Below are 22,586 nucleotides of genomic sequence, written 5' to 3'. Positions count from 1 at the left end.
GACAATCCACTTTGTTCTTTGTTCACTTTGATCTAATAAACAAGGACAATTATTGGGCTAATGAATTAAAATAAGCCTCTAGAGTGATTAATATTCTCACTGGAAAAATTAATTTTACATTAATAGGATATTTGGCAAGATAAATAGACAGCACAGGACATGTCCGCACATTGATTAATAAATGGATAGATGGATGGCTCTCTTTAAACAAATGCCTTTTTAATTAATCAATTAGACACCATAACCGCATGCGTTTACAGTTTTACTGGATACATTAAAGCTGTAAGTGATTTTTATGTGGCATACCTCACATAAAATGCTGCTACTTCATGACGGATATTGCTGAAGAAGATGTCTGAGAAATAAAATGCTTAGAAAACAGCAAATAAGAATTTGACTGACCCGCTTGCTTCATTCATGTCTTGTTCAGGAAACCATTTAAATCATTTACAGTAACTTTCAAGTCAAAATAAAAATTGGCCGTATTAACTTTATTAAAACACATTCCTATTGTTATTTTCCACAATTCATGATTTAATGTTATTTTTAAAGAAAATGTTTGACTTTGCATGTCTTTGTAACCTTTCTTCAAGTTTGGCTCCCTATGAAACATTTCTTTGACGATTGACATAATTTAACCCTTTGATGCACTACATGGGTCTAACGTGACCCGACTGAGTTTTCTATATCTTTGCAAGAAATTAATTTCATCATTCAGAATTCCAGGAATTCCTCAATTAACTTGTTTTTGATCATCACATATTTTTATTTTTTATTTCTTACTTAGTCTAGACTTGTCACTACCCTTCTAATGCACAACATGGGTCTAAAATGACCTGTATTCATTTCCTATGTTATTTCAGTCATGGCTGAGTGTTTCGTTGCTGAATCTTTAAAAGGAATGCATTTTATTATTTATTATTCCAGGTATTCATTAAATATCTTGTTTTTGATTTCCACAAATCATTATGTTTATTTTTCCTCTCTTCACTTTATAAAAAAACCCACAGTTTTTGTATTTCTACATCAATTTTACACACATGGGTCAAAAATGACCCATATAGAAACCTTTGATTATTTGCTTTTTTTTTTTTTTGCAAGTAGGAACATATTTACTGCTATAAAACTATTAACCTGCCTCACAATTTACAACTCAACATGGTTGCTTTTGTATAATTGATGCATTTAGTCTTATTTTATAATTTATTACCACAGAAAATATTTGATATACTGTGGAAGATAACTGGACATAAAATTTGAATATTAGGCTAAGGTTACCTTGACCTTTAAATGTCCAATACTATTAACTAGCTTGTTGATGACATATTCCATTTTAGCTAACTAATGTTAGCTAGGTCAACAATATAATAGTCAAAATAATATAATACATATATATATACAAGTATATATCATTGCTATCAGGCAGAAACCTTGTATCTCCATATTTCATCATTTTTAGTTTTTGTCATAAATCAGTGCTATTGGTCACCCTTTTATGTCTGTCAGTGTTTCTGAAAAGTAATGGTTTCTGTCTGACAGCGACGATATACAATCAGTGTATACATGATCAACTGCTTGTTGTGCATTTCAACATTTTTCTTTTGATTTTCTTTATCTAGAGTGTTAGTATGGCTGATCCCAGACATTCTAGATTAACGGCTGAAATGTTTGTAGAGATGCTGCATGATGAGGAAGATCAGACAATTCTTAGTCCTGATTCAGAGTCTGAAATATCTGAAGCTGATGACCTAGACTGTGTGCCACAGGTTCAATCTGGAGTTGTGGGTGCAAATCCAGCTCTCCTAGATGAAGAAGACTCTGTGATGACACTGAAGACTTGTCTGATGAGTTCTCTGAAGAGGAAACTCAGACCCAGTCCAATGCGTAAAAATACTCATGTAAGTGGAGAACATGGAGGTGGCCCATGTTTCTGTGGTACAATGTGCTGGATGTTACCACCCTCAATGCCTACACCAGGGGCATTCAATGTTGGTCCTGGAGAGCCACAGTCCTGCAGACTTCAGCTCCAACCCTCATCAAACACACCTGAACAAGCTAATCAAGGTATAAGGTTTACTGGAAAGCTAGAGGCAGGTGAGTTTTTATCAAGTTTGAAGCAAAACTCTACAGCGTGTGGCTCTCCAGGACCGATGCTGACCATCCCTGGCCAACTACACCAAATTCACTGCACAACACCCTGATAACATGAGTGGAGTGACCAATGCATGACGGCTATTCATCAAGGACCTGGTCAAACAGCTTTTCATGCCACAAATGAAGAGGGGCTTGGAGGGCAGGCCCCACCTTCAAAAACATATTACAGAGGCAATGGAAAGATGTGAGATAAAAACAAAACACAGCCACGACCCGCCCACAGATATACATCAGGCAGAACGGTCAGTCAAAGAGGAAAAGTTGCAGGATCTGCCCAGCTGCCCTGGCGTTCCATGTCAGGCCTGTTTGCAAGGAGCACAAACCTGTAGTTGTCATTTGTGAGGCATGTAAGCACTGAGATGGCAGTTTGAGATGCTGTACCTGTGTGATTTTATTTTGTTAGTTTTATTTTCATCTATTCAGTCACATTCACTACAATTCACTATAGTTGCACAACAGACAGTTCAATTTCAGTGTTATAGGTTATCAGTGATATGCATAAGTGTGTGACAAAATGGCAAATAAGCATATTTAAAGATTAAATGTGTTGGTCTAAATAACTGCAAAAATATTTATTTTAACAAAATGTCTTTATTATTTAGTTTTTTCATGCTTGCATAGATGGGTAATTTTTGACCCATGTGTGTAAAGTTGATGTAGTAACACACACAAAAAAAAAATATTGTAAAAAAATATTTTGAATATTCATGGATCATGGAATTTATAAATCAGGGAATATTAAATGCTAAAATAAACTGATTTCAAAAGATAAAACAAAACAAAAAATGCCCAGCGAAGCATGAAATAACATAGGAAATGAATACGGGTCATTTTAGACCCATGTTGTGCATTAGAAGGGGTTTTCATAGCATGTGCATCAAAGGGTTAAATATAATCTTCTTTATTGTTGAAATGGCAGCTTCATTTAGAAACAGCTATTACTTAAGTGAAATTGGATGCAAATGCAGTTAGATATTGATTTATTTATAATATACATGTATATCTTTCATTGCTTTTAGGAACTTCTTTACTATTTTACTTTGTTGGCAAAATATAACATTCACACAGGTCATTTGTTCACTCTCAGATCTACAAGCCTGCATCTTGCATACGTAATGTGCTACAATCAGGTTTCGTGTTGTATATTTGTTAATAAGTATGTGCTACAGAACTCTTTAACAAATAGCCCCTCTATACCTCCAAGCCTGAAAAAACCAAGCTGGAAAATTAGGCATCTGTATCATAAATCTTGGAAAGTTATGATAATTTGCAATTCACTCCCTCATCAAAGGCAATATTACCCTAATTTATTATCTTCCCGCATGTGAGGCGCTCAGAGGCCGTGGAGATAAGAGTCTATCAGGAGGAGGATTGATTTTCATTAACAGATTGTAATAAAGATGAACTGCTCGGCCCGCACACTGACCAAGAGCCACGCTTTATTGTAATTGGGCCAATTTATTTCATGAGCCACTGCCTCCACTTTTTTTAGGCTCTCCCCTTTCTTTTCTCTCTCTCTCTCCTTCAGTTCATTACTGTAATGTTTCAACCACATCCTCATTTATTCTCTTCCCATATTTCAGCTGCCAGACAAACTGTATATTCACTATTTCATATGTCTATGAATTCACAGTATGGACTATTTAGTTCTTTACCTACATTTTATTTTGTTTTGTAAAATGTAAGCTGTAACCATTTAACTGATTTAAGTCATTACCTAAATATTATGCAATCTACTTAAATTGAATGTGCAAGGTTTCCGATGTCATAATTTACATGTCCAGGATAAAAACAGTTATCCGTTATGTCCCTGGACATTACAAATGGGTATTTCTTATCATATTATTTGAATTCACATAATCGTAAACACAGGTTAGTAGTATTTTTTTTACTAGTATAAGTTAAGTGAATTGTCAATTGTCACAACTTTTTATTTATTTATTATAATTTACTTAATAATTTTAAGGCAACGGGTTTCCTCAATTTTTTTGAGTTAAGTCAGCATCACTTTTTACAGTGATAAGAGAAAGAGGAAGGTTCAGATAAATACAAAGTAGACAACAACTCCATAAAACAGTTTTGAAAGATTTAAGACCTTACATTGTAAAGGTCCAGGTTAAAATTCAGTATGGCATCTAACCTGATCTATTGACAATTAACAGATAAAGTTTCGGTATGTTAAACAAGGAGGACTTTGTACTCACCTTTACACAGCACTGCATGTTTTAGGCTCAACAGAGTTAGATAAGAACCAAGGACAAACAGGCCTCATATTTAAATTTAAAATTTTATTGTAAAATTGAAAAAAAGAGAGAGAAAGAGAGAAGCCCATTAAGCGTTTCTTTTCGATGCATACATTTTTCTAAACATAACCAATAAATAGGCGATTCATAAACAGATTGTTGTCAGGAATAAATAAATAAATAAATAAATAAACAAACATGTTCATAAATAAATCAGCAAATCATTAGATGAGTAGGCGTAACCATAAAACAATGCAAGCAGCAAGTATTTGAGAAATGTTAACAGGATGTTTGGTTTCTCAGGCATTTATCTTGGACATATCTTCTCTGTCTCAAAAAAAGAAAGAAAAGGAAAATACATAAACAGAAAAATTGTCCATTTCTCTTGGTCATGCTGCACCGATCACATCGCAGAGACAGGTGGTGCACATCTTGTCCTCTTTTCTCAGAAAATATCAAAAGAAAACAAGAAACATTAACAAGAAAACCAAAAACAACTGTAAACAGCATTGTCTCATCCAGGCTTTAAGAACAGCGCAGGGAGTGCCTGGCTCTCCCTCTGCACATTTCACAGAGCAAAATCAATACTCTTGATATATATATCCTTACACTTTGTGCTGAGAAAACCAGAACTTTAACATGATCTTTATAAAGCAAAAAAACCACCCCCCAACCCCGAAACCCACCCGCCCACCAACTACTTTCCCCATAGAATCTGAGAAATGGGCTGCTGTTCCCTAATATACAGATTTCATATATATAATAAGCTACTTTCCTTAGCATACAAACCATAGTTAAAGAATCATATAGTTAATATGAGTAGTACCTTTATAACACTTTAACCCCCGAAGCTTTCCCACCCTTGCCCCCCTTGAGCATGCTCATAGATCAAAGTTCGGCATGAAGATCTGAGGAACGAAACGTGAATGTGGTTTGAATGAGAAGAAAGCAAGTATGAAATGCTGGTGGTCTGGTTTCTTCAGAAATACCTGTAGTGCAAAACACCCCCCCACCCTCTCGTTTCTGCCGCAAACGCAATTTGTATTAACGCCGTCGATTCACCTTTCAGCACATCAGGTTTCATTTTATATGCCTTTCCAATCTCATTTTTTTTCTTTCAAGCTGTAATGATATCATCCTTCAAACTTATTAAACTTCAGGCACTAGTTGCCATTTTTTAATTTGTATTACACTTGATTTTACATGCAGGCCACATTTAATTTGATTTGAATAATTCACATCTGGCATGGAGAGATTCTGTGAGGAAGGCCCCTGCAACATGAGGTTATTAGAGCGCCGATGCCCGAGGGCTGCGTGTCTGTATATCACCACGTTCTGATATGCCACCACAGGACAGGAGAGGGAAGATGAAATGGAGAGAGTTCAGCAGAAAAAGTCCATTATAACCTGTGAATCGAATGCGATCCATTTCGGCACGACCTGAGGCTAAAAAAACGGCTGTGATATACGGGCGATGTTAATGTTTTCCAGCAAAACTTATTTCTGGCATCTGCGAGATTAAACATTTAACATACAGATATATTTTTAGGTAAGACAAACAGGTCACATATCCACAGTGGAAATCAAATGAGGTCAAAACATGTGCTTTTCTGTCCTACCTAGATTCTAGAGTTCTGTTTTTTGCATCGATTTCTGTTTATTTGTGAATTCTGGGAGGACCTGAACTTCCTGTACTTCTGTGTCACTGTATTATCTGTAGTTTTGGCATATCTATGAAGGCAGTATGGAATTGGCGAGCTGGCAAACGGTGAGAGTAGCATAACGGCAACGTGAATAGAACATAAAAATGTACGAAAAAGGCAAACAAGAACTTTAAATGCATAGGAAGACAACTCGTTTCAAGAATACTGTTCATTGAATAATTAAAGACCCTGTGAAATCATTTGATGAGTATCCACCTTTTTCTTGCCGTAAAAATGGGCATGGCTATTTGTAAATTCTATGGGTCTAGCTTCCGGTCTCATCCGCATCCAGCTATAGTTAGCTGTACAAAAATGTGTGTCTTATGATATTATTTTAATGTATTATCTTAATTATGAACACACTAGTTTTACTGTTTACTGCACGTTGTTATTCTTCTCGTTATTTATGTATAGCGGCTAATGAACCGGAAGTCTCACCCATAGAACTTATTTCTGCGTTGAAGAAAAAGGTGAATAGCGTTGATGCATTTCCCTTTAAAACAGGGAGGTCAGGGCGTCAACTTATTTTAAATAGCCAATAGCCTTTAGTTTACATTACAGCCATAATGTGCTACTTATTACACTGCAAAAACTCTACTCTTAGAAAGTACTGCATCTAATTTTCCATTTAAAATATCTAAAAATAAATCTTTGATGAGACAAAATACACATATTGAAGATACATTTTATGAAAACAGGTCTTAATCTATATCATTTTTTAGATATTTATAATATTTTTTTACTGAAAAACAAGTAAAAAAGGACTAAACTTAACATCTTGCTGTCGTTACTTGCAGGTACAGTAGTATTAGTGTAGCATCTGATTGGACAAAAATTGGTAGTGCATGATAAATCAGCATTTTTGGTCCATTTTCCAAGTGAAAAATGAGAGACGTAAAATGAAATGCGTATTGCTGGTAAAACGTAATTTAGTAACTTATTACTCTAGAATTGGCATCAAAGCTAAAAAATATCCACCATATTCACCTTCATTCTAGAGCTTTTGATTGGACAACAATTTCTAATTTAATATTTAGGTTCGCTTTACCTGAAAACTGTAAATTTAAAATTTTGTGTGTTAGTTTTGTCAGCTAGCATTAGCCTCAGAGCTAACACACAAACTAAGCGATTTTGATTTCACGGGGTCTTTAAGATTCTGGGTTGCAAGCGCTTTAGAGTAGTGTATATTTGTGACTTGTCTGAGAGCAAAGCAACATCTGCTGTTAAGTACACCATAATGTCAGACTCGGTGGCTTTTTTATTGATGGATCAGTTTGCTCCAACTGTAACCCCCCATGGCTGCTATTTGCAAGCTGTTCGTGAGCTCTTTACAGGCTGCTCATTAGACCTTTGCAGACAGTTAGCGTCGAGCTAATCCATACCAGCCTAAGAAGCGTATTCTTAGAAATATGGGTTATTCGCAGATCCAACGAGTCGTCCCACGGCGTTCTCTCTATATTAAACTCATTTATTAGCAAAATGAACTCTGTAAACGTCAATGTGGAATTGATTGTGCAGGTTTCCGAGGCTAAATTTGATTATTATTTTGATGCTGCAAGATGGTCCCTGTAAAATTCTGATGTGCTTCAGAAGTTGTAAGCAATAACAAGTTTGTCCCTTCAGTAGGTCTGTTACGAACCTCATTTTGTGGGCTGTGTAAGGGTTTAAGGCTTGGTATCTTTGTAACTGCTTAGTTTACTTATTAATGTGCTTTATCAGTTGATATTCAGCATTTGGCACCAACTGTTTGATGAGTATGTTCTTGAAAGATGCACAAAATGGATGATTTGAAAGGTCTACAGGCCCCTCGTAATAGTAAAGTTGAACGTTACTTCACGAAGCACAGTCGTAGACCTGATGAAATCAAACTAGAACCACTTCACTTGAAAAATCACTGAAGTGGTGAACAAAAAAACTAAACTTTCCCATCCCTGTCAAGCATTAACTGTATTATTTTGTATTATTTACCAGTGCAATGGTACAGCTGTTTATATTGAGGATAGTTTGCGTTGAAGCCACAGGTACTTATTCTGCTCAATAAGTAAAGCTTTCATCGGATAAATATGTTTGTTTGTGTGTACTGAATATCTACCCAAGGTTTCTCTAAACCAGCAACACTTCGCACATGCATATATAGTTATACTCAGCATTTGTTCTCTGGAATATGGGCCTATTTCTGACATGGATGATGGACTGTTTTTTTTTCTTCATGGATGAAAATGGCTGAACATGCTCCTAACAATCTCCAATCCACATATTCTACTCCACTAAAATAGTATAGCTTTTAAAATACTTTTTTTTTTTCTTCATTTTTTTTTTCTATTTTGTTTAAATATTCTGAAACCCAGTAGCTATAAATGTAAAAGGAAAAGAAATCAAAATTCCTTCCCTCTTCCGACCTGAAGTGAATATTTATGCTTTTTTTTTCTTCTTTAAACTTATGTTGTTAGTATTAGTTTGTAGTATTAGTATTGTTATTAATACCATATATATCTGTTGAGGAATAAAAATGTTTGGTCCTTTGGTCCCTTTGGGGTGAAAGATTTATCAGTTTCACTGAGGGCATGGAAACCTCTGTGACCACAGAATGTCCTGCGTTTGCTGAAAGACGGTGACAGAAGAAAAGGTAAGAGGAAAAGAGAAAGAAAGTCCACTAGCGGGACAAGAAGAGCTTTTTTTTTTCCACTGCATTTTCCCTTGGTCTTCAAGTTTAACCCTCATTTGTCCAGTGTAATAAAAGCCATAAGCGCCTCTTCCTTTAAATAGCATATGTGTGTATAATATGTATATAGAAATCGAAGTTGTTCTCGCTTGTTTTTTTTCTTTTTGTTTGTTGCTTGACTGACGGTGCGAAGCTCAGCGAGAGACAGGACATGTTGAGTTCTCTGTCTTTAGAGGGTTCTTCCACTTGTCTTTCGTGCGCTGTGCCGAGTGTGGTTTGTCCACGGGTGCCGGTTCACCTGCAATACCGCCTCCTCTATACCGAACATCTTCATAAAATAAATGCTGATATGTCTTCAAAAAAATCCATTCATGTTGTTCTTGTTTGTTTTGAAAGAAAAAGTTAAATTCCTTTTGAGATTTCACTCTTCAAATCCTGCAAAGAAAACCAAATTCTAAATAATATCAAGAATGTATTCCTGTTAAAAATCGTGTGTGGTCTTCAAAAGGGCTACCTGTGCTGTTGCTGAGAGCCCTGTGTGGGTTGGGCCCTGTCAGTACGGGCGGCTCGCATCCTTCGGCCGTTTTAACTGCACTTTCAACCTCTTCATGCCGATCTGAAAGCCGTTCATGGCCTGGATAGCAGCCTGTGCACTTCCTGGGTTGTCGAAGCTAACGAAGCCTGCAAGAGATCACGAGAACAGACATGAACTACGTCGCTCAGGTGCTAAAATTGATTACAAGACATCTTATTAAAGCTGTAAAGTTTCCAACAAGTCAAAAATGGCTCTTTTATTAACTTATTTCCACTTGGAACTCTGGAAAATCACCATATATGCATCTGTGTGGGCTAGTTTTGAGCATATATAAGCCACTGGTGGTATAGAACAGGGACAAATCGCCCCACAGGACTCCGAAACGGGGCCACCCACAGCATGCAAACCACATTCGTCCATGACATCCCCAGCTTCCCGTTCAAACCCATAGGCTTTTACAAGCCAGCGATCAAAAAGCCAAAATGAAGTGAGGATGCATCATCAGGAACCGGCAGTGAAAAAAAACAGCGGGCGTTTTCATCGACCATCAGCCACCTGGGAGCAGAGTGGCCTAGGCGCCTAATCGTCGCCTGGAACTGCCCCCATTTCGAGGCTTGTATCTACAAGACGAGAAGGTCCACATGGAGGTGATGTGGGGGATAAAGCCACAAGGCTGCTTAATAGAGAATCTATGTATGTCAGTGCTCTCAGCCAAGTCCCATCGGTCCATCTTGGGCCGCGGCCCCCACCGCAGATTAATTACTCTACCGAGCGCCTGTTACCCAGACCTGACATTATGCAGTAAATGCATAGTGTATAAGTCAATACCGCAAATAGGTCCTACTTCACAAATTTATATCTTATTAACCTCCCCCAGGAGACGGGAGCTGCTATTAATTGTGGCTTGGGAAATGTCTCCCCCTGGAGCGGGAACAGATGTTGATCCATAATGGGCCTTGTTGCTTCACTTAGGACTTTTTTTCTGGCTCAGGGGTTTTTAAAAGGCAGCGCTCCGGTTTGTGGCTTGACACAGAATACAGAATGCAGTTTACACTGTGAAACGGACAGAGACCGATTATTGGTTGTTTTGGGATGGGCTATATGCGGAAACATTACTTAACTCACTTATGCAATACTTGTTCTGGAGTTGCTGTAATCAAATATTTTTACAGTTTTTTGTTGTACTTTTTACTGATATTTTAAGTTTCACATTGATCCTTGAATCAGGCTAGGCAGATTAATACCCTGATATTTAGATATCGAACATAGAAATGAATATGCATGTTGAGTTGTCTCACCAAAACATTTGCTCTGGTTGGTGGCTCTGTCCATGAAGACCTTGGAGGAGATGACTGTACCAAATGGGAGGAACATCTGCATGAGTTCGTTGTCGCCAAATTCTTGCGGTAGATGGTAGATAAAGAGGTTGCAGCCCTCTGGTCCTGCAACATAAAAACGTTGTTACTCACTGTGGAGTCTCCATTCAAAATACATTTTTATGTTTTTATCAATATGCTAAAACATGACATTTTTTAAATACTAAATATTTTTGTTTATTTATAATGCATATTCTAGCAATTAAAAAAAGCATTAAAGGAGTAGTTCATCCCAAAATGGTAATTTACTCACTCTCATGCAATCCAAGATGTAGATGAATTTGTTTCTTAATCAGAACAGGATTGTCTGCAGTGAATGGGTGCCATCAGAATACAGTCAGCAGATAAAAACATCACAATAATCCACGCGACTCCAGTCCATCAAGTAACATCTGGAGTTATATGGATTACTTGTAGATTATGTGATACAGCTGTTTGGACTCTCATTCTGACGGCACCCATTCACTGCAGAGGATCCACTGGTGAGAAAGTGATGGAATGCTGAATTTCTCCAAATCTCTTCCAATGAAGAAACAAGGTCATCTACATCTTGGATGGCCTAAGAGTGAGTAAATTTCAGCAAATTTTCATTTTTTTGCGTGAACTACTTTAATGGAAGATGCAATTTGCAATTATTTCAGTATAATGAACTATTCACTCATCATCATGCATGTAGTATTGATCCTTATGCCAAAACAAATGAAAAATCTCTCACCCTCACCTTCTCTCTGCTGCTGCTGTTGAATGACTTGCGGAGGCTGGGGCAAGCTTTGGCCAATAGGGGTCAGTGTGGTCGTTGGGTAGATGGCTGTATGTGCAAAGAGAAATTTGTGTGAGAACACAGCCTGGATTTATGTGATACAGCATTGAACAAGGCTACTCGAAAGAAAGAAAGAAAAAAAAGACAAACTGACGCATGGTTGGTCAAAAACAACCACCCATTTTAAGTAAGTAGCACAAAAATAGAATAGAGTGTGAGAGAGAGAGAGAGAGAGCGCGAGAGAGAGAGAGAGAGAGAGAGAGAGAGAGAGAGAGAAGGCTCATTAAGGTAGTGAACCTGTATATTGCTGCACCCCGGTGAAGGCCTGTTGTAGGGTGTCCGCAGCTGTGGGGCTTTGGGTGGAGTAAGGGGGCAGTCCGTTGGTGTACATGGCCTCGACCGCAGGGTGTCCGTTGGGCTGGTGAGGGATGCTGGTAAAGCCGTTGACGATAGGAGTGACAATGCTGGGGACGGCTGATGTGGTGATGTTGGCAGGCGGTGAGCTGAGGCCTGCTGAGCAAGGAAAACAAACACAGACAGCACATTGTAAATTGGTACAGTTTCCAAACAAAGTGTGCAAAAAGTTTGCAATTCCATATTAAAGCATAGAAAATTTATATGTATACCTATAAAGAGAATGCTGTTGATAACTAGCTAAAAGAGAATGATTTAGAATTGAAAACTGTCAACAACTCATCCCACATCTCTATCTATCTATCTATCTATCTATCTATCTATCTATCTATCTATCTATCTATCTATCTATCTATCTATCTATCTATCTATCTATCTATATATATATATATATATATATATATATTATTCAATCAAAAATACAGAAAAAGCAGTAATATTGTGAAATCTTATTGCAATTTCTAATATTGGTTTCCTATTTTAATATACTTTAAAATAGAATTTATTTCTGTGAAATTCTTATTAATTTCTTTAAAAAAAAAGAAAGAAAGAAAAAACATACTGACCCCAAACTTTTGAATAGCATTGCATATTGTAACATTTCTCTCTTTTTTAGTAAAGGCTGTTCTTTTTAACTTTTTATTAATCAGAGAATCCTAAAAAAATATCACAGTACCCCCAGGAACCCCCCCCCCCCCCCCCCCAAAAAAAAAAAAAAAAAAAAATATATATATATATAGAGCATAACGGTTTCCAACATTGATTATGAATCAGCATATTAGAATGATTACTGAAGGATCATGTGACACTGAAGACTGGAGTAATGATGCTGAAAATACAGCTTTGATCACAGAAATAAATGACATTTTAAAGCATATTAAAACAGAAAACTTATTTTACATTGCAATAATATTTCACAAAATAACATTTTTTTTCTGTATTTTTGAACAAATAAATACAGGCTTGATGAGCAGAAGAAGCTTCTTTAAAAAAACATTAAAAATCTTACTGATCCCAAACTTTTGAGCAGCAGTGTGTACACACACACACACACACACACACAAAATCACCCTTATTCTTTCATCATTATTATACATCTTTATTTTTAGTTTCTTTTCAATTAACCTTACTACAATTGTTAATATAATTGATGTACTATATTTTATTATTTATTCATTAAGTTTAGTTTCATTATTTAATAATACATTACAATACATTCATTAATACATTTTAATTATTGATATATTAAAGTTAAGATACAGCACTATTTATATAATAACATTTATAAAGTTTTATTATTAATATAATAACTCTGGCATGGCATGGAGATAAATGTAGATGAACTGCTGATCAGTCAGTCATTCTATATCGTCTATATGACTAAAACAAATTGGTTACAACAAAACAGACTAAAAAAATTATTTTGTGACAATCTGCAAATGAATCGTTTAATAGGCCCTTCCCAGCACAAGTCTGTGTTTGATCCCAAGCCTTGAGTGTTTCAGAGCTGTGGCTGTGCATCAGTACAAACTAGAAAACAGTTCCCATAGGATACCATTTCAATCTGTACCCGCGAACAATGCTGGACATAGAGGACGGTCGTCATGGAAACCCCCAGCATGCCTCAATTACAATGTGGCAAACGACCCTATAGAAAAGTCTTTATAGAAATATGACCGAGCCGATGGATTCAACCAGGCTGATCGTCCACCCAGCCAGCTTCACTTACAGCATGACAGAGTGTGAACCAGGCTCGTATCGAACGTAAAGGTTCCCAAAACTCTACTCAAACCTCCCACTGCTGTAACCTGGGGGAATTCCAGTGGGCCGAGGAGAGCTCTTTACTCTCATTTGTGCTATTTCCTGTTCCTAAGCTTTTCCGCAATTGTTTGCTTCCCACACGGCACATTGATGAATTAGTTGACGCCTCTGCCCCATTCTTCCCGGAGCCCAGGAGACCGGGCGCATTCGGGGATGTCCGACAGGCTGCCTCAGCCGAACCAACCACACGTGCGGGGCCGAGCGGCAGCTGCGTGCTGTTATAATGTTGAGAATCTATCATTGTGATGTGACAGTTTGGAAAAGCTGAATGCTGACGGGAGGATCCAGCCCGCAGGAAGGTTAGGAAACAGACTGAGCTAGTCACACAAACTCAGATCATGTTCTGGTTGAGGAATAAAACTTCAGTAGACATCAAAAAAAGCTAGTAAGACAAGACAAATGATATGACTCAGGGTACACAGTGTAGCTGGGAAAAAGAGGGTAGTTCACACAGAACACGTTTTTGCATTCCACCACACTGCTTTTCCATTGTTCTCTATGTACAGTAAACATGCATTAGATGGATGTGTTTTGTGCACGAGACACCATTCTAAAAACACAACTCACAAGCTAGAAGTTCTTTAAAAAAAAAAAAACACGCCTCTAGACATTTTTCATTTCATTTCACAGCCCTGTGCTTCGCATTCTGTATAATTGTATAACAGATTTCATTAGCATGTTGCTAATGATAACAATTTGAATTAGATTAAGCTATTTTTACTGTTACTTTTGGTACTGAATGAAATTAAAGATTTATCTAAGTTCTAAAGATTATCAATTGAACGTTTCCTTTGGGACATTTCCTAATTTACTCCAAACCTCTATGATATTCCAATATCTTTTACCTTGTTTTTATGAACCAGTAGCGGTTTTTTTAGAAGACTGTTGTCACTTGATTTCTAAAGTTTGATGTTAGCATGTGGCTAAGCTAACAATGACAATTTGAGTTCGATTGACTTCTTTTTACTCTCTTTTTTTTTTTTTAAATGAATGTTTCTCCAAGATCTACAAATTAAATTATAAATAGAATGTTTCTCTTAACATTCTCCTAACCTATATTTTAATATATGTTAGAGGCATTTACATAACACCATTTTCAACTAAACACTGAACATTTTTATGCATTTTGGCCATTCATTTACACGCTTGAAAATGCAAACTTTGAAAGCTGGTTTCAAAGTGCAAGTTTTTGAAAATGATACCATTCGTTTACCTTTGCGTAAACTACAAAAACGCAAATTTGCGAAAACAGTGACATCATGTGCATACTTATTACCAGTGGCGGAGCCAGAGGCGTGTCCACGGTGGCCCCTGACATCTGATTGGCCACCCCAATAATTAATATGCTACTATTTTCTTTTCTTTGTTTGATCTTACTGAAAGAAGCATTTATTTTATCCTCGAGCTCAAGGATGCGACACATCTGGTGTTCCAATCATGCTTCATCTCGTCCATTTCCAGCCTCTCATGCGCTCTTGCAACAACACGTTCATTTTCTTACGGAGTGAAAAACATCACAGAGCAGAGAGGACACAGACAGCGAGCTGACAGACATGACAGAGCAGGTCACTTCTGAAAATGTACATAATAACCAGGTTTAAGAGCTAATGTTCATAATCTTAAAAACTGAAAAATCAAGCAACATGTCAGTTTACTATTAGAATGTAAACATTTTGCAGTCTTCCTGTGTCCTTATGACATGCAATTCACAGATCAAAATAGGCGGTTCTTAGTGTAGATCCAAGTATGCACTGTATCATCCTTCCCTTTGTGGTTCGGTGTGGTCCATATCACAGCAATTTGTTCCAGATGGAGTCTATTTTGGCAACCAATTCCAAAAGTCCAGAATGAATCCATCTGTTATTAAACAAATCTTTTATCTGTCAACCCCGTTAGTATGTTGAGCACTACGAGATGTTGAGTATTCTGCAAATACTGTTATTTCAAGGGGGAAGTGTAATTGGATTTACATTACTGCAATCTGCCCTCAGTGCATCATGCTGATTTGTACCCGATGGTGACTACAATGAGGAACAGCTTACCATATGCACCAAAAGGATTTATTATGCAAATTATACACTGAAATCAACAAGGAGCGCTGGAACTGTATCGGTTAGCACTGCAGCCAAACCAATCACAATAACTAACTCCCATTACATCCATATTTTAATACAGTATGTTTATTTACACTTGAATTCATAAAGAGGTTTGCTATGTATATAATGTAAAGCAAATGAGATTCTTTATGCTAGTCCACAAATGCAGTCATGAGTACTTTAATGGCAGTTTAACTAAATTTGGTTCTACTACACTGTCCGTCTGGCAGCTACAAACTAGATCACAATTCACTCTTAATGCAAATTTAGGCATTTTTCACTCACCTTCAGGTCTTTTCAGAACTGTATGACTTACTTTCTTCCATCAAACACAAAATCATGGTGCTTCTATGGTCATTTTTGGAGCTTAAAGGGTTAGTTTTACTCACTCTCGAGGCATCCTAAGTGTATATGACTTTCTTCTTTCAGACGAATACAATCTGAGTTATATTAAAAATTGTGCTGGCTATACCATGTGTTATCATTGCAGTCGGTGGGTGTTTTCGTCAAATAAAGTGCACGCATCCATAATACAATGTGCCTCACACGGCTCCGGGGAATAAAGGCCTCCTGTAGCAAATCCATGCATTTTTGTAAGAAAAATATCCATGTTTCAAATGTAATAAACACTTTTCTCTCACTACATCTAACTGTCATACGCGGATTCCGTTCCGGCGGATGACGTAGGACATCGACGTTGAGTGATTAGTGACGAACGCGGAGAGACAACAAAACAAAACGCCGGTAATGAACTAGAAGCACAAACCGAGGATTTGTAAAGAAAAAATGTCAGAGGATTTCTATATAAGCCAAGAGGAGGCTGGTTTTCCTTTGCCAAAGTAAGGAAACTTTGATTCCTTTGCTACTGTGAACAAACTCGTGAGACTAGCATATCTCAGAGACGCGCACGATGCATACGTCCTACGTCATCCGCCGGAACGACTTCCACGTACGACAGATAGAGAAAAGTGTTTATTACTTTTTATAAATATATACATTTCTTACAAAATCACATGGATTTGCTACAGGAGGCCTTTATTCACCCCCCGAAGCCGTGTGAGGCACGTTTTACTGTGGATGCGCACACTTTATTTGACGTCCTTTGGACTGTTGAACAAAAACACCCACCGACTGCAATGATAACGCTTGGAATAGCCAGGACAATTTTTAATATAACTCTGATTGGATTCGTCCGAAAGAAGAAAGTCATATACACCCAGGATGCCTCGAGGCGGAATAAAACACAGGCTAATTTTCATTTTTGGGCAAACTAACCTTTAACAGCTCCAGTCCCCATTCACTTCCATTGTATGTAAAAGAGCAGTGTGAACATTCTGCTAAACGTTTGATTTTGTGTTCTACAGATTTTTTTGCTTGTTTGTTTAATATATATTTATATTCATTAATGTGGTAAATTATTACAGAAATTAAATTTTTGGGCAAACTATTACTTTAATCACAGAGACCAACTGTAGCAGCATTGTATATTTGTTTAAAGTTATTAAATATTTATTTTTCACTAAATATGGATTAAAACTACATTTTATAGCAGAACACAATCTAAAATGTGTCATACTAACATGTCTGGCATGAAATAATTTACAAATTCAATCTCCCAGCATGCCACAAAACAATTTCTGCCTACTGACACCATTGGGGACTGTTTTGCATCTAAGTTTGGAGACAGAAAAATGGCAACAATCCAAAAAATATATAAATCAGTGTGAATATGAGCCTATTTAGTCTGAATGCTGCAGAAATGCAACAGCGGGTCTTAGTGTTATTGGGTCGTCATGCCGGAAGGGTCGTCAGAGGCACTTCAAGACTGTTTTGACACCACTGACTGGAATATGTTTAAACAGGCTGCCACATACAACAGCACTACAGACCTCCAAGAGTACTCAGAGACTGTTACTGCCTACATCTCCAAGTGCATTGATGATGTAACAGTCACAAAGTCCATCACTGTCCGGGCCAACCAGAAGCCGTGGATGACAGGGGAGGTCTACAGACTTCTGAAGGCTCGGAACGCTGCCTTTAGAGCTGGAGATGAGGAGGGCCTGAAGACAGCTAGGGCCAACCTATCCCGCGGCATCAAAGAGGCCAAGAGACAGTACTCCAGGAGGATAGCCCATCGTTTCAGCGACAGCAGAGACACGCGGAGCCTGTGGCAGGGGATACAGACCATTACGGATTACAAGCCCCCACCACAGACCTGTGACAACACCATCCCCCTGCTGAACGAGCTGAATGCCTTCTTTGCTCGCTTTGAGGCACAAAACAGCACCACTGCACAGAAGACTCCACCTCCTCCCGGTGACCAGGTGATGACGCTGTCCCCGGACAGCGTGAGGAGGTCCCTCAGCAGGATCAATTCACGCAAAGCTCCGGGTCCTGACAACATTCCTGGGCGTGTACTGAGAGACTGTGCAGTGGAACTCACTGAGGTCTTCACAGACATCTTCAACATCTCACTAAATCAGGCTGTTGTCCCCACATGCTTCAAAGCTACCACCATCATTCCAGTCCCTAAGAAGTCATCTCCATCCTGCTTCAATGACTACTGTCCAATAGCACTCACTCCCATCCTCATGAAGTGCTTTGAACGGCTAGTCTTGCACCACATCAAGTCTGTCCTCCCCCCCTCCCTGGACCCCTTCCAGTTTGCATATAGGTCCAACCGCTCGACCGATGATGCCATCACCACTGCCCTCCACCCAGCCCTCACACATCTGGAGAAAAAAGACTCATATGTCAGGATGCTGTTCATAGACTTCAGTTCAGAATTCAACACAATCATCCCTCAACAGCTCACTCACAAACTGGCCCAGCTGGGGCTCAATACCTCTCTGTGCAACTGGCTGTTGGACTTCCTGACCGGGAGACCTCAAGCAGTACGGGTCGGCAGTAACACATCCAGCACCATCACACTGAACACTGGGGCCCCCCAAGGATGTGTGCTGAGCCCCCTCCTCTTCACTCTGCTGACCCACGACTGCACACCATCACACAACTCCAACATTTTCATTAAGTTTGCAGATGACACGACTGTGATGGGTCTCATCAGCAACAGAGATGAGACAAACTACAGGAGCGAGGTGAGCCGTTTGGCCGGGTGGTGCAGTGACAACAATCTCTCTCTGAATGTGAAGAAGACGAAGGCGATTGTTGTTGACTTCAGGAGAGTACACACTCAGCATGCCCCTCTGGCCATCAACGGTGCGACTGTGGAGAGAGTGAGCAGCACCAAGTTCCTGGGTGTGCACATCATAGAGGACCTCCCCTGGACTAACAACACTGTAGCACTGGCCAAGAAAGCACATCAGCGTCTCTACTTCCTCCGCAAACTCAGAAGAGCCAGAGCCCCGGCCCCCATCATGTGCACCTTCTACAGAGGCACCATCGAGAGCATCCTAACCAGCTGCATCACTGTGTGGTATGGCGCTTGCAACGCATCCTGCCGCAAGTCACTTCAACGCATAGTGAGAGCAGCTGAGAAGATCGTTGGTGACTCTCCCCTCCCTCCAGGACATTTACAACACCCATCTCACCCGCAGAGCCCTCCGCATTGCAGGTGATCCCACCCACCCGACACACAGCTTCTTCAGTCTGCTGCCATCAGGGAGGAGACTGCGGAGTCTCCAGGCGAGGATCAGCAGACTGAAGGACAGCTTCATACATCAGGCTGTCAGGAAGCTGAACTCCCTCCCGTCCCGTCCCGTCCCCCACACACACACCCATAGGACCCCCCCCATCGACCAACAAACTGTGACCGGCACCAGTCACTTGTGCAGCATTGGCTGATCACTACCCATCCAACATTGACAGCAAATTACCTCTTCGGATAGTCTGACAAAAACTATCCGAACAGTCACTTCAACTTGTCACTTCAACAGACTGATAAGCTCTTCTTGCACTACACTCATAACAAAACAAAACAAATCTGCACAGTTTTGTTTTTGTACATTCAACTGGTTTGCACTCCATCTATTCTGCCATGTGCCTTATGCACTTTATCTATCTCTCTTTTTTTATTTTTCTACAATGTCCTCAGACTGATAAGCTCTTTTGCACTACAAATATATCTACACAGTGTTGTTTTTATTTAACTGGTTTTGCACTCTATCTGCCAGGCGCCTTATGCCACTTTATCGATCTAATTCTTATTTTTTTCTACAATATCCTCATTTGTATATTTGTATAGTTGTATGTACATATGTTTAAACTGTATTTATCTGTATCTGAACGTGTTTAATGTTAACTGTATGCACCAAGGGTCTGAGAGTAACGCAATTTCAATTCTCTGTATGTATGTGCTGTACATGTGGAAGAATTGACAATAAAGCTGACTTGACTTGACTTAGTGTTCAACCATTTGGAAGTTATTACTCCAAATGATCTTCACTGTAGAAACTTTTAACAACATTTTAACATCTTAAACACGTCAATGCAGCTCTAGGCCTCTAAACATGCATTTCGAGTACTTTACAAAACAAAATATGCATAAACACAATGCTTTTTACAACCAGTGGCTTCCTAAAACAGCATCTTTGAGGACACCTGCATGCGACACAACCTGTGCAGCTGCTCCGTTTGAAACGCTTTCAGGCTTTCGTATGAGCGCAATCTCTATTTTGCGGCCCCGCGAGACTGAGAACAAAGTCAATGGGTTTTATGACCCTGACGGCACACAAGGTGAACTCAACCGTCCCCATCATGTTCTGCGCCTCTCGGATGGCTCGCAAATACCGCACCTGACACCTCATTAACTTCGTCCGGGGCTTTAAACACAACAGAAACATCCGACATATGCTTAACCAAAGAGCAGCCTCTCATCTGTCTGTGACACATCTCCATTTAAACAGGAAAAAGCAGGACGGGGGCTTTGCGAAACCTATCAAGCCCGTGTCAGGGTACGAACTTCAGGGTAGAGACGAATGACGCGACCAGCCTGGCTGCACGGTTTCAAGCCATTTAATCCCGCTGCTGACAATTAGACTGTCATGCCATCGACTTGGAGCTCTTTGTAGCTCAAGAGCTTGCACCTGCTGAACATTACTCTTATAAAAAAAGAAACAAAATAGGGGAAAATATCACCATGCATGATGGTAGCGATACATCCTCTAATAGAGGGTGCCATCTGGCTGAGTGTGTACGCACCATCGCGCTTAAGTGCTTTACATCTGTTAATAGAGCGGCCGCGCCATTGTTTTCAGCGAGCGCTCTTAACCCCTCTGTTGCACTCCTAGACGCCGCGTGCACTGCAGGATGTCACCGTGTTACCTCTCGATGACGACGTCCAGGTTTCTAGGTTACCCTGGATGCTGAAGTTGGGGACAAAGTGCCATGATAATACTGTTTCTCGGACATGTAATTCTCCGAACTACCTTGGGGGCCATGTAAATACCATGTATATGAATATATAATCATTCAGTACCATGGTATATCTACTGATGCCATCACTTTACCTGTCAAGGTTTATTTTTTATAAAGATTAAATTAATTTAAAAGATTCAATATTGAAATAACAATAATGAAATATATTAAATTTATGAATATGAATTTTACGTAAATGTAAATTATTTTAAAAGATTCAATATTGAAATCATAATAATATTAAGTAATAAAATATATTAAAATAAATTTTAGTATTATTGTATTGAATTTTAAATTTAATATTTTTCATATTTATTATTATTATTAATTTATTTAAACAGTGTTAATGTACAAAATCTATCAAAATAACTAAATAATATCATTGTTATTATTATTTATTAATGTACAAAAACAACAACAAAAATGTCACATCAAAATTATGAAATTTAAATGCATTTATCATAAGAAAAAGAAGAATTTATTATTTATTACTATATTATTCATCATATATGCGTACTATTAAATAGTGTTAATGCACAAAAGTGGTAAAAATTAGCATTTTGTTTAAAAGATTCAATATCGATTCTACTGTTACAGTCCCTTTTCCATAAGGATTTAAACATTTGATAAGGACTTGATGCTGCATTAATAAATTATATATCATAAAAATAATAAATGCTTGATAATGTACCTAAAAAGTGCAGTAATATTACTAATATTATTATGTTTGATGATACTGTAATAATTACTGGGTCTGTTGATATTGTAACTGAATAATCAATTTTGAATCACAATCAAATCAAAACAACCTTGACTGAATCCGACTTGAATCAGGATTGCATTTGTAAGATTACAAATATAGTCAGGTTGTGTCAGTCATATTAAGTAATGTTTTTGACTGATTTTCTGCGATGTTTCATTGTAGTCCATATCTTAATAATACTTTCCAGATGCTCTCTACTTTGTAATCCAATTTTGCAAATCTGTAACTCCACTTGAGCCAAATGAGATGTTCTGCTAATATTTTGTTACTTCACATTAATGTTATTTCTAACACTGAGGATATTTCGCACTAATAATACTCCACGCTTGTGCATTAACTAAAAGATGGAGATCTGAAAGCAGCCTCAGATGATGTGACAGCTGTTCTGCCGTTCAATTGTGGTCTTTCCAGATGTCTTCAGACTGCAGCACAATTCCCTAAAAACCACTTCATGATAAAGGGAAGTTAGCAGGCTTCTTTGCATCACAACAGAATAGTTGTTCAGTCATTTTTAAAGCCTGATCCAAAAACATTTATTGTTTATTCAAATAGAAATTCAATATTTCTCCAGCAACATTAGCACTTAATATCCAACCAGATTCTAGTATAGTCAGTTCTTCCACAATGCTTTATATACAAGTCACAATCAATAAGAGTGTGTGAGCGTGTGTGAGCGTGTGTGT

The 22,586-nt window shown here is 38.3% G+C and overlaps 1 protein-coding gene across 1 annotated transcript in view; it reads right to left on the bottom strand.

The window, feature by feature from the left end:
- Nucleotides 1-8,935: 8,935 nt before the first annotated feature.
- Nucleotides 8,936-22,586, bottom strand: part of LOC306874753 (CUGBP Elav-like family member 5) — a gene marked incomplete at its 5' end in the record, with an annotated part of 220,231 nt that continues 206,580 nt past the window's right edge. Inside the window, 5 exons of the mRNA XM_079424988.1 lie at nucleotides 8,936-9,197; nucleotides 9,277-9,443; nucleotides 10,596-10,739; nucleotides 11,395-11,481; nucleotides 11,731-11,946. Of these exons, the coding sequence (XP_079281114.1) occupies nucleotides 9,316-9,443; nucleotides 10,596-10,739; nucleotides 11,395-11,481; nucleotides 11,731-11,946 (575 nt within the window). The 3' untranslated portion in view covers nucleotides 8,936-9,197; nucleotides 9,277-9,315. The remainder of the gene's footprint in view (nucleotides 9,198-9,276; nucleotides 9,444-10,595; nucleotides 10,740-11,394; nucleotides 11,482-11,730; nucleotides 11,947-22,586) is intronic.

This window comes from Barbus barbus, assembly GCF_936440315.1.
Source record: "Barbus barbus genome assembly, chromosome: 9".
Lineage (NCBI taxonomy): Eukaryota > Metazoa > Chordata > Actinopteri > Cypriniformes > Cyprinidae > Barbus > Barbus barbus.
Note: the sequence above shows the minus strand (reverse complement) of the source record. Positions and strands in the feature narration are given on the sequence as shown.